The 12,822-nt window shown below is 43.8% G+C and overlaps 1 protein-coding gene across 1 annotated transcript in view; it reads right to left on the bottom strand.

The window, feature by feature from the left end:
- Window positions 1-11,845, bottom strand: part of LOC111147526 (zinc finger AN1-type containing 3) — a 346,816-nt gene extending 334,971 nt beyond the window's left edge. The window contains exon 1 of the mRNA XM_022503589.1: window positions 11,716-11,845. Coding sequence (XP_022359297.1) covers window positions 11,716-11,786 — 71 coding nt within the window. The 5' untranslated portion in view covers window positions 11,787-11,845. The remainder of the gene's footprint in view (window positions 1-11,715) is intronic.
- Window positions 11,846-12,822: the final 977 nt, after the last annotated feature.

Here is a 12,822-nt window from a genome sequence, read left to right on the forward strand (position 1 = left end):
ATCACATGAGGTTACAGTGAGAACATAGCATCATCATTGAGGAAGCAGACTCTCACCAGACTCATGGATTCCGCCAGTGCCTTTATCTAGGATTTCCAGCCTCCAGAACTATAAGAAATAAATTTTTGCTGTTTATAAGCCACCCAGTCTGTGGTATTTTGTTATAACAGCCTGAATGGATTAGAATACCCAGATTTCAGCCTATATTCATTCTTAGCTTTCCTACTAGAGCATTCACTCAGTTTCTTCACCTTGAGTCCACAAACCCCACAGTCTACAGGCAGAAGTATTTTTAGATGTAAGTGGTTTCCTTCATAACCATTGGCGTTTTATTTTATGCATCATTCCTGAGAAGTGGTCCACGGTCTTCATCAAACTGTCACACAGATCCATGGCTCAAAAGGTTTAAATGATCTAACTGGATTCCGCTTCCATGCTTATAACTCAGCAATTCTCCTCCACTCTGCTGCCAGTTATTTTTTGAAACATATACCATCTGTCATCCATCTTTAAAATCCTTAAATGGTCCCAAATGCTTCCAGGATAAAATCTAAACCCAACAGCATGGCAATCAAGTTGCTCATAACTGACCCCCACTCATCTCCTCAGCTTCATCTTGCCCCTACACTGCTGCTAATACACTGAGCTGTATCTGCAATTCTCCAAATTCACCATGCCTTCTCACTCCTCTCTGCCTCTATCTGCACAAGCTCAAGAGCACCGTCTCCTCAGAGAAGCCCTCCTGGCCATCCTCCACTCCCAGTCTCTCAGTAAGCTGTCCTGTCTGTGCTGACATATTCTGTGATGATCCCCCCAAAGCACTTTCCTCATGGTGTTTGATCTGTTTATTGGTCTGCCTCCCCTTCTAGACTGTAAGCTTTCCTAGGGAAGAAGCCAGAGTAGGGTATCATGCCTAGCAGAGATCAAGACCACAAGAGAGTTCTCAACAAATGCTTATTGAACAAGATACTGTCTTTGGAAAAAGCCAAACTGGACAAAGGCTGGTCAGAAACCTCATCAACTAACTAGGTGGCACTGACCCGGAGACTACCATTAGTGCAAATTGCCCAGCTGAGGTAAGACAGTTCTGCATCTATTAATCTACCACCAGGGGCGCCTGGGTGGCTCAGTGGGTTAAGCCGCTGCCTTCGGCTCAGGTCATGATCTCAGGGTCCTGGGATCGAGTCCAGCATCGGGCTCTCTGCTCAGCAGGGAGCCTGCTTCCCTCTCTCTCTCTCTCTCTCTCTCTCTATCTGCCTGCCTCTCCGTCTACTTGTGATCTCTCTCTCTGTCAAATAAATAAATAAAATCTTTAAAAAAAAAAAAATCTACCACCAAAGTTCCTCATTCAAGGCTGGGAAGTTGGCCTTTAATAAATGTAACTACCATGGTCAGGCACTGAACCAAAGGCTTGACAGGCATTAGAGATCACTAAACCTCAAAGCAATTCTAAAATATTCTATTTTATTATTATTTTAAAGATAAAGATGCAGAGAGGTAAACTATCCAAAGTCAAGCACAAAGTTTCAAAGTAAGTTTTTAAACTCAGGATTCCAATTCCAAAGCCCATGCATAGACACTGAACTCAGCTGGTTTTCTGTGGCTAAGAGGTCAGCATGCCCTTGGGAAGAGCCTAGATTGGATGTAAGGGGACTTTTCATTAACCCCTCAGCAAATGAGAAAGGGCTTATTCCCCAGGCAGCACTACTATTAAATTCTTTAACATTTAATGTAACCTCCCCTGTACTAGTTGTAAAATCTTTCAAAAGAGAAAGGCTTATGAGAGTTGTTTTTCCAAGAACAGCAAGTAAAGCTAGTGAACAGCAAGTAAAAATGGGTGAAACTTTGCTGAACTCCCCCACCAGACTCAGGGATTGAAAAGGAAAAAAGAAAAATCCATCTCACAGAATGGAGTTGGTTGTGGCAATACCAATAAAAGAAAGAAGGTAGATAAGTCTCCATCCACAGCCTGCTACAAAGAGACACCATGAAGCATCATCCTTTACCTGGCTGAAAAGGTATCTTTGAGCTTAGAAAAAGAAAGAACCCATAGGGTTGTTAACAGATGGAACACCAATTTGCTGAAAGCTGCTGCATTTCCACTAAACTTTAGCTTGGAATGTGCACCACAGCTCCTATTCTATGATCTTTAGCACTTCCCTGCAAGACCCCAGGGGACTCACACCCTGTACTTCAAGGGAAGACAGCATGTTTTCTTTAATCCCACCCACCACCTGTTCACATTAGTTTCTCTAGCCCTTATAAATGTAGCTACCTCTCATATTTTGATTAGAAAGCGGTGACCACAAAGCATCTTCATTCCTAATTACCACAGCTCCACTTCAATCAAAATTCCCCATCTTCAGCCCTCGCACAACCCAGTCTTCTTTCTTGACCACCTTCTGTGCCCTTCCTCTTCCAACTCACCCTCAGATCTAGTTGATACAGACCTGTCCGGTGACTTTTTTTTTTTTTTTTTAAGATTTTATTTATTTATTTGTCAGAGAGAGAGAGAGGGAGAGAGAGCAAGCACACGCAGACAGAACGGCAGGCAGAGGCAGAGGGAGAAGCAGGCTCCCCGATGAGCAAGGAGCCCGATGCGGGACTCGATCCCAGGACGCTGGGATCATGACCTGAGCCGAAGGCAGCTGCTTAACCAACTGAGCCACCCAGGCGTCCCTGTCCGGTGACTTTTATTGCACCCCACATTTAAACACAAAACCAGCACAGCCCATTCTTCCTAGTCCCTAACTCCAACCAAATATTAGTGAAAACTATTCAGGTAAACCCAGGGTGCTTTCAACTAAGAAATCACAATACCTACCTAGTCACTAGACAGTTTAAAACCAAGGGTAACAAAATGGAGTGTTTAGGGACACACTTCCACAGAACAGGTTTTACTGTGGCTATCATTTTCTAAACTAATCCACACAGATACTGAGATTATAAACCTGTAGAGACACCCAAGTATACACCATACAATCTCCATACTTTTACTCAAGATTTATCTTTTATCATTTAAGTCACAGTAACTGTTCCTTGATTAGATTGTACCCAATATGCACTGAAGAAAAAAGATTAGCCTTCCAAATAAAATGCATAGTTTGAGGACCTCTCACTGGCAGTGGGAGGAGTGGGAGTGTGACATGGATGACAAGGAGAGAGCCCCAAGCAACAAATGAAACAAAATTCCCCTAAGCGAACATTTCTATAGATGAACATCAAGAACACTCCTTTATTTTTAAAGGTGAGTAGCACAGCTCTATGTTATATTAAGAGAAAGACAAACTACGTAAAACCATCTAAAGTCATATACTGTGAAGATTTTATGTACACATGCAAAGTTTCATATGCAAACACACACAGACTTGAAAAACCTGGTTTTCTGGATTTCAGTGGCAACTGAAGAAGAAAATGAATAATACCATCCATGCCTCCCCAAGCGCAAAAACCTAGAAATCACAAATCTTGAACAACTCACACTGAAATATATCATACCTTCTCCCACCTCCAGTTTATTTTTTATTATATTTTGCTGGTTAATATACTTCTGGACAGTTTCAAAATGATTTTATTATTTAATCTATTTTGTATCCCATTCATTACATTAAAAAAAATTCTTTCCGGCAGTAACTTGCCACCACATCTATTCACATATGGCACCCTAGAAAGGATTGAAAATTTAAAAACAATGACTTGAAATAGGCAGACTTTGAAAGCACAGACATGCTCAGAAAAACCCTCCACCCAATCTATGTTCTCCAAATTCCTGCCCCCACTCTTCCAGCTAGCTACCATAATTACAGAACCTCACACTGTTCAGAAATTCTACCAACATAAGGATGCAAGAGAAAATAAAATGCCTGGCACAAGAAACTGACTGTGGGAAGCCTATCTGTGATACTTTTGAATGGTCAGAATACTTCTTCCAGAAGTGTAGCTGACAGTCTGATTATTTTATATAAATGCACTTCAACTTACCAGTGCATAAAAGTCCAAGAAATAGATAAGACATCAACAGCTGTTACTCCACACCATTCCACTTTAGCAGAAAGAAATGAGAAAAGGCACTCCCCAAAAGGTCCCAAGTACATCACCACCCTCAGTCTTTGCCAGGTCACTGATGAAACAGCACTGAGGCTAAATAGAGCCTGTCTGCAAATCAGAAACATCAAATGCTGTAGTGTGGTCTGCTCTCATCCCTCCCACCAACCACCCACAGCCAGGGTGATAGCAAGCTGCCAGGACATTCTTCTGCTCTAATCACACCTGCCTACGATACAGGACATCTGGTACAGCTGAATGAACAGATGCAATTAGCTAGTACTGCACCTTCTTCCTACTGTAGTCTTCCTTCCTCTGGTCAACAGCTGCAGCCACAACTCCAGATGTCCAGCACTGTTTGCAGCTATGTCCCCTGGCCTCGAGGATGACATGGCATTTTCATACAACTTGTATCATTCCCTCAGCCTGGAGCATCACAGTGCTTCTGCCCACTGGATATTTCAAGTCATTCCACCTTCTTCTGTACCTGGGAACTTCAATTTACCAGAAAATCCAATACACTTATCCCCAATCACATATCAAAAGCTAGGATATCAGATTTACATTTGTAAAAACAATTATTCCTTCACAAAAGTCATAGTCCAAAGGTGAAAACCTTCAAAAATTCTCTCACTATAGAGAAAATTAGTCCAATACCTCCCTGTCTAGGCCTCTGAGGTTGCCAGTTTAAGAGCACTAAGAAAAGAGCAAAGATGATTGACTTAAAAGCTAACAAGAAAAAAAAAAAGTTCAAATTATGGACTAACTTGTACTAACATTTTAATTCCCAAAACTGATTAAAGGAACACTTACCAGTAATCTGAATTAACAATAGCATTTCTTCCCCCAATGGAAATAAAATTTTAGAACTGGAAAGAAACTTAGAGCTAAATTAGCAAGTCCCTCATTTTCAAAAGACAAGGAAATGGGGGTCTGAAGAACACACAAAAAAATAGGCTTGCATGTCAATTACATCTCAACAAAACTGAAGAGAGGAAAAAAAAAGGCTTGTAAATCCTGGTTGTCTATCAAGTCAATGTTCCAGAACAGCACTGTCCAAAAGAACTTTCTGGAAGGATGAAGTCTTCTGTATCAGTGTTCCCCAATAGAGTAGCTACTGAGCTAGTGAATACTTAAAATATAGCTAGTATAACTGAAGAACTGAATTTTTTATTTTACTTAACTTTAATTACTATGAATTATAGTTGCTGTATGTAGCCAGAGGCTACCATAATGCCCAGAACAATTCTAGAATATGTTCTTAGATTCTGGTTTTTAAAACAAAGTTGCTTAAACTCTCTTCTGCATTTAACACATACAGTAAATTTATTTTCTATGTCCGAAATACCTCAGTCAGCAACCTAATCTGGTGATATAGGGCCCTAGTCCAGAGCAGCATCAGCCTGTTTCTCAAAGCCCCTAGCAGAACTGAGTAACAACTGTGTCATCCATCCAAATGGAATGAAGTCGCTCTTTTACAAACTCCTCTAATACAAGTTCCACACACCCAACAAGCCTGAATCTGGACAATTTTTCAAGTGGCTTATTAAAATTATACAAGTGTTGGGTTGTGACCAGTCACTTCCTACATGGCTTTGTTGAGATTTCTTCAAAAAGAAAAAAAAGAATTTTTAACCTCAATCTTTATGATGATTATAGGATTCTGAAACTTTTTTTAAAAGATTTATTTATTTGACAGAGATCACAAGTAGGCAGAGAGACAGGCAGAGAGAGAGGGCAAAGCAGGCTCCCTGCGGAGCAGAGAACCAGATGTGGGGCACGATCCCAGGACCCTGGGATCATGTCCTGAGCCGAAAGAGTGAGGCTTTAACCCACTGAGCCACCCAGGCGCCCCGAATTCTGAAATTCTGTATCAGTTTGCAAATACACAACCTCTTTATGATCTAATAAAAATCCAAATTATTAGTTCTCACAGTCTTAGTACTCTGTTATCAGTAAATAATATTTAACATGCTGGGTTCTTTTTTAAGGACTTTATTCATTTCAAAAGATTCTTAGCCTGGGGCACCTAGGTGTTGCAGTCAATTAAGCAAGTGTCCTACCCTTGGTTTCAGCTCCAGTCTGGGATGTCAGAGTCAGGAGACTCCACCCTGTGTCAGACTCCACTCTGAGCACAGTCTGCTTGAAATTTTCTCCCTCTCCCTCTACCCCTCCCACTCATGCTCCTGCTCCAGCTCTTGTGCATGTACTCACCCCAGCGCGCATGTGCTCACTCTAGCACGCTCTCTCTTCCTAAATTAAATATCTTTAAAAAAAAAAAAATTCTTAATCCTCTGATTTTTCCACCTAGAAAAAGGTTAGTCTATGAGAACTATTGTTAACTTTGATACCATTAAGGATTAAAAAGAGATATTTTAGCCAAAACTTTTCAGTATGACTTAAAAGTACTGAGTTCTCTTTTTTAGGCAGGACGACAGTATATGGGAGGAAAGGATAATACTAAAAGATCTCTATGTCCTATGAGTTAACAGGATCTAACTCTAAAAAGCTGTTGCCTCAAAACTGTAAACAGAGGCCATGTTTTCTTTAAAATTAAAAAAAAAAAAAATTCTCTGTGTTCCATCACATCAAAGAGACAAATTTTATGTTTTCTGAATATCCAAATGTAATCAGGAAAACAGGGCAAGTAGATAAACCTACCAACCCTGAATACTTCACTACATCATGTCACATCTTCAGGTGTGTACAATACTCAAGGATACAAAGTAAAACTGCACAAATGAGCTGTTTTCTTTTTAAGAGAATGTTTAAGGGGGCTTTATAATGAAGGGATAATTAGTGACATCACTGAAATAAACATTCTACTGATTAACTAGTAATTCATGCTGTGTTCACTTGAACTTGAAAGCCCAGGTTAAGCTGGCTGAAGTGTGGCAACATGTTCTAATTGGGAGGCTGAGACTGAAGAATCCAGGTCCACACTCTGTTCTGAGCTAAACACTAGCCAGATGACTCACAGAGTGACAGAAACAGAATTCTACATCAACTCCCAAGGCATGGGCTCAGAGGAAGAAATATGAAGGGGGAAAAAAAAAAACAGAGATTCTATATAAGCTAACTAGTTAAATAATTGTTGTTTTTTTAATTTTATTTATTTATTTGACAGACATAAATCACAAGCAGGCAGAGAGGCAGGCAGAGAGAGAGAGAGAGTAGGAAGCAGGCTCCCCACTGAGCAGAGAGCCCAACACGGGGCTCGATTCCAGGACCCCAAGATCATGACCGGAGCCAAAAGCAGAGGCCTTAACCCACTGAGCCACCCAGACGCCCCAAGCTAACTAGTTAATACCTTGTGATTCCCAAAAGTAAAATGGAATAAAACAAATCATCTTATATTTTCAATCAACTTTCTCCTAGTAACCTCTTTAGGAATGGAATACAATCTGTGAGATGACTCTTGATCTCTGCGTAACCCCATTTTATTTAAAATACATTATCTAGCAGATCTGGTGAATAAAACACTGCAACAGATAAATTCCATATTTAAATACTCCATTATTCCCTAAATATAAGACTGAACATTTATGTATACTGTACTTCAAAATTATTTATGAAAGACATAGTACTCTCCAAATTTTCCATATTACATTACAATAGATTGTCTCCAATTGTAAAAGCAAAATATCAACTGGATTTTAATACTTAATATGTAAAAGTTAGGGGGGAAAAAAAGTCCATCCTTCCCTGTCCTTATTATCCTTTTTTATTACCCCGCAATATACTTAGTATATTAGTGTCTTAATCTTCTTCCTCTTTTTAGAATATTATCTGCTCTTTCAACAACTTTTGAAAATACCTATGAATTTACATGTGTCAGTACATTTTAAATGCCTAAACAATTTAAAATGTAGCTTCCACTAATAACACTTATATCTGTATAGTTTCACAGTGCTTTTGTGTATGAGTGCATTCCAACTAAAAAAATATATATATTTCACTTCAGAGTTGACTAAATACAAACTAACATGTTTTTCACATGACTACAAAATGCCTAAAAATGAGCCAAGAATATACTCACATTTCACTAAAAGTTTTAAGTACATAACTCAGAGAAAAAACTATGATCATTAACTCTAAAAGCACTGTATACACCATGCAAACACCTTCCAACTTTTATAAAAAGAGGTAAATCTTCAATAATTTCCAAGACAGCTTGGAAATCTCTCCCAGAGGAGAGATGGTCTCTATAAAATACTAACTTAATAACCGGGGCGCCTGGGTGGCTCAGTGGGTTAAGCCTCTGCCTTCAGCTCAGGTCATGGTCTCAGGGTGGTGGGATAGAGGCCCGCATCTGGTTCTCTGCTCAGCAGGGAGCCTGCTTTCCCCTCTCTCTCTCTCTCTCTCTCTCTCTCTCTCTCTCTGCCTACTTATGATCTGTCAAATTAATAAAATCTTTTAAAAAAATAACTTAATTACCTGCACACAATTACACAATATAAACCAAGAGGAGGAAAAGTAGAAACTTTACTTGTTCAAGCACTCAACACACTTGCCTGTCATTCCACTTTCTAACTGCATTCCCACAAGACCTCACAGCTCTCCTATCTCACCAAGCCCTACTGAATGGTGCCCAACTGAACAGTTAAGTCCAGCCACCTAATCCACTACAGAAAAGAGCAATCCTAAGGAACTGCCTGTAGTCTACTGGCACCAGAACATTCTGAGAGGCTCCTCTGCAAAGGACTGGGTGTAGGCCATGGCTAGCGGACTTCATAAACCTATGGCTTCCACAGAATGCAATGCTGACTGAACTTTGCAGATAACACACTCACCATTTTCATCAAAGGAAAAGGCAAAAGATACCTCCTGAATGGCTTTCACAGCTACCTACTTCTCTCCATTCTCCCTGGCTACCACACACAATCATCCCTACTCTGGGTTACTCCTCCTGACAAGACTTCTGTACCTCTGGCAACATCCCATGAACAAAAATACATCACATTCATACACACAATCATACCCACAACACCCAGGCCACTCTCAACATCATCCAATCTTTCACATTAAAGAAAATCACGTCACTCAAGGTTCTTTCACAGTTCCTTAATGTACTCAAGATAAAAGTCCAAAGACCTAGGCATTATCTATAGAGTCCTGTATCACCAATTAGTCTCACCATCTCTAGTGGATCCCCCCTCACAGTCTACCAATCAACCCCAATGAACTTTTGGTTCCTCAAATGTGGAGTGCTTCTCCCTCACATCCAGGCCTTCTCCCATGCTATTCCCTGCACCTGAAATAAACGCCTCTATCTCCATGCTCTTACCCTTCCCTACAGGCCTAGGCGGTGTCACTCCCTTCAGGCTACCTTCCATTATCCCCACCTCAAGAAGGGTAAGTACCCCTCCCATCGCACCCTATACCAATCCTAACATACTTTATTCTATCCCTTTACTTCAGTATGCCCTCTGCCCCCAGAGGATGGAGCCAGTGCCCCCTTGTCCACCATTATATCAGAGACACTCAATTATCTGTTGAATGTAATCAAGTTTAATGAACATAGTATGAATGCGACCCATACAGTAAGGGACACATGTTTGTTCAAAGCCAGTTGTGATGAAACTAGGCACCCATATCACTACACTTTGGTATCAAATGCAAACTACACAACTACCTACAAACTCCTTCAGAAAGGTTTAAAGCATTCATTACACATTAAAAAAGAACACTTTTCAACATAAAAATATTAGTTTTGTGCTCACAACTGCTGTTAGGCAAACTGCAGTTCATAAAAAGGGCCAAACTAAAAGTATCAAAAAAGCAGGCCTGATTGCTTATAGGTCAGATATGTTATCAGTTTAACCATTCCTCCCTGCAACTATCAAAACTTTCTTGGCATTATTCAGAACTCTGCTGGCTAAAAGTAAAAGGATATTCCATTTCCTTAGTTTCTACATCTTGCTTTGAGTCTTTCAATAAGGGTTCCACTCATGATAATGGTCCCAAGGACATAAACATGTTGCCAGGAAACAAGCCTCTGATACATCCTGGGCATTAGTTGCCATTGGCAGCTACTTTCTTTGAGCCAATGTCTTAGGAGTTACAATCAGAGGCTTGTGACACCAGATTTTTCCAAGGCAGCAGATTGATGTCATAAACATGATGGTAGTAAGCGCTCTCAAGAGCTCCCCAGCTCCACCCTAAACTCCCTGTAAGCAAGGGGCAAGTTATCCACCCTCTTAAGCCTCAACTTCCGCATCTATAAAGAGATAATGGCTCTACATCCTAAAATTTCTGGGAATTAGATGGCCTATGAAAGCCCTTAGCAGACAACCCAATTATTAGGAAGACTATAAAACCTAAAATATTTTCACATCTTCAGAACTTTTGGTAATATCATAACTTATCTTTAACTAACATCTTTCCACCAGGAATTTTTTAAGAAAAGGCAAAGATGAGAAAATGAGAATCTCTTTGTTGCAAACTTTGAATCTGACAAATTCCACAGAAAACTACATTAAGATCCACTTTCTAATCTTTCTCTGCACTCCCCAAAATCAGATGTAATCTGTACCTCAACCATTCCTAACATCTGGGAGGTAGAAAAAATAAAATACTTAAATACACCTTCCCAAGACGTTCTCACCAGAAATACAAACATTTCCTTACTGCCTCTATACACCTTGAAATATACTAGGTCCTAGGAAAATTTTAAAAAAGAATAAGAAAAAAGGGCTCAATCACAAAAACCCTTCAGTCTCCAGTTTCCTTACAATACAATTAGAATCATAAGGTAGGACGGAGGCACCTGTTAGGTAAGAGGGGTGGTAATTCACCAAACTCGAAGCGTTACAAGGAGAATTTAAAATCTAACTATATGGAAAAGTTGATTTCCCACCTCATATTTTTTCACTCTAACACAGGATGGCCAAATAATAATGCAGTCTGGCCAATGTGAATATTTTTATCATTTAAAAAAAGGAGGGGGGAGAGAAAGGAATTTGAACCAATTGAGCAAACTGGCTCTCACGTTCCCAAGCCAGGCTGACTTGAGTTTTATCTTTTTTTTAGTCAAGAAAATTTTACAGATCTTCTGAAACGTGTTTTAAATAAAGGTGAGACCTCCACAGTCTTTTAACTTTACCCCAGCCTGGATTTCGGGCTGGATTTTTAAAAATGGGTGACGTGTGAACAGCTTCCTAAAAGCAAATAGGGCACTGGGATATAATTTAGGAAGTGATGATGCAAGTCTCTGGGGGACGGGGGGGGGGGGGGGGTGAAAAAGTCAGAGGAAATACCCTTCTGGTGCCTGGGCACCAACTCATACCAAGCCGGGGAGAGAGGGCTGGCCTCCACAGGCCAAGGGAAAGGGGCACCCCAGCACCACCCGGAGGTGCCAACACCGCCCCCTCATCCCTCCCTGCTGCCCTGCCCCCCTCACCCGTAGCCAGGTTGGTCCCCGTTGGCCCAAACCTCAGGCTGGAGAGTCCCAGAGGGTGGCAGTGCACCCTGGGCAGGGCCTTCTCTGACCACCTCCAGCTCCCCACCCAGCGCCCCTCCCCGAGACGCGGCCCCTGCCCGCTCCCAGTAGGCCCGGCTAGGGCCCAGCCCCCAGGGTTCCGGCCTCCCGCGGCCCCGAGGCCTGTCCGGGCGGACCCCGCGCCCGCGCCCCGGGCCCCCGCCCCCGCCCCCACCCGGCCGGACACTTACCCCCAGAAGCCGCAGGGACAGCGAGGCGGCAGGCTGGGCGCTTTGCTGCGCTCGCTCCCGGCGTCTCCCATGGTGCTCGGCGGCGGCGGAGCTCCGCGGCGGCTGCGGTGGCGGCGGCTGGGCCTGGGCCCCGCTCGAAGGAGGCGGCGGCGGCGACGACGGCGGCGTCGGGGGGCTCGGGGCGGGGGGAGGGGGAGGGAGCGGGAGCGCGGGCGGGCGCGAGTCCGGGGCTCCGAGCCGGGATTCCAGGCCGGTCAGCTGGAGGCGGGCCGCACCACTCAGCCTGCAGAGACGGGGGGGCCGGGGGAGGCGCGGAGAGGAGAGGGAGGGGAGCTGAGGAGGAGGGGCGTACGGGTGAACCGAGGACCGCGGGGAGGAAGGAAGACCCGGCGCCCTCGGCAGCTCCCACCGCCGCTCGCAGCCAGAGCGATGTCCCGTGCGGCGGCGCTGGGACGGACCTGAAGCCCCCGCCGGCTCTGGCGTAGCAGCGGCCGCTGTGAAGCCTCGGGCCCCGCTCGCTCCGTCACTCTCCCCTCCCCCGGAGGCTGCGCTGACCGGACAATGGCCGCTCCGCCCCCTCCCCTCCTCAGACACCCCTTCTAAGGAGTCACAATGGTCTCGCCCGGGGGAGCCGCCGCCAAAGCCCAGCAGCTGATCAGCTGGGATCCGGGCGTGCCACTTTGTTCAGCGCCTCAAAGGAAGAGTACTGGGCTGTGGGCAGAGCCGAGAGCGTTGGGTTATCACTCAGCGACAGGCCTCTGAGGCTCTCGTATTCTTGGAACTTTTGAAATCTGAGGCAAACTTACCTCCCCCCGTCTGAAGAAGGGGAGCAGGCTTCTGAGTACTCTGGGGCGCGTTACCTCCCCCCAAATGCGAATGGTACGCCCCAAGCGGGAGGGGGAGGAGCAGAATAGTTGTTTAGGGTAAGTCGGGCCAGTCCCAGAGCGGCGGACGAGTGCTGCGCATGCGCCCCGAGACCCCGTAACCGGGTACTGGGAGGGGCTAGGAGGGAGTGCTTCCAAACCCGGAAGTGGGTCTCGCTTTACCCTGGGCTGCGGGGGGGGGGGGGGGGGTCTTCATCTGCGGGGAGGTTCTGGAACTGGCTGC

The sequence above is a fragment of the Enhydra lutris genome, unplaced genomic scaffold (assembly GCF_002288905.1).
Source record: "Enhydra lutris kenyoni isolate GAN:26980312 unplaced genomic scaffold, ASM228890v2 scaffoldscaffold17, whole genome shotgun sequence".
NCBI lineage: Eukaryota > Metazoa > Chordata > Mammalia > Carnivora > Mustelidae > Enhydra > Enhydra lutris.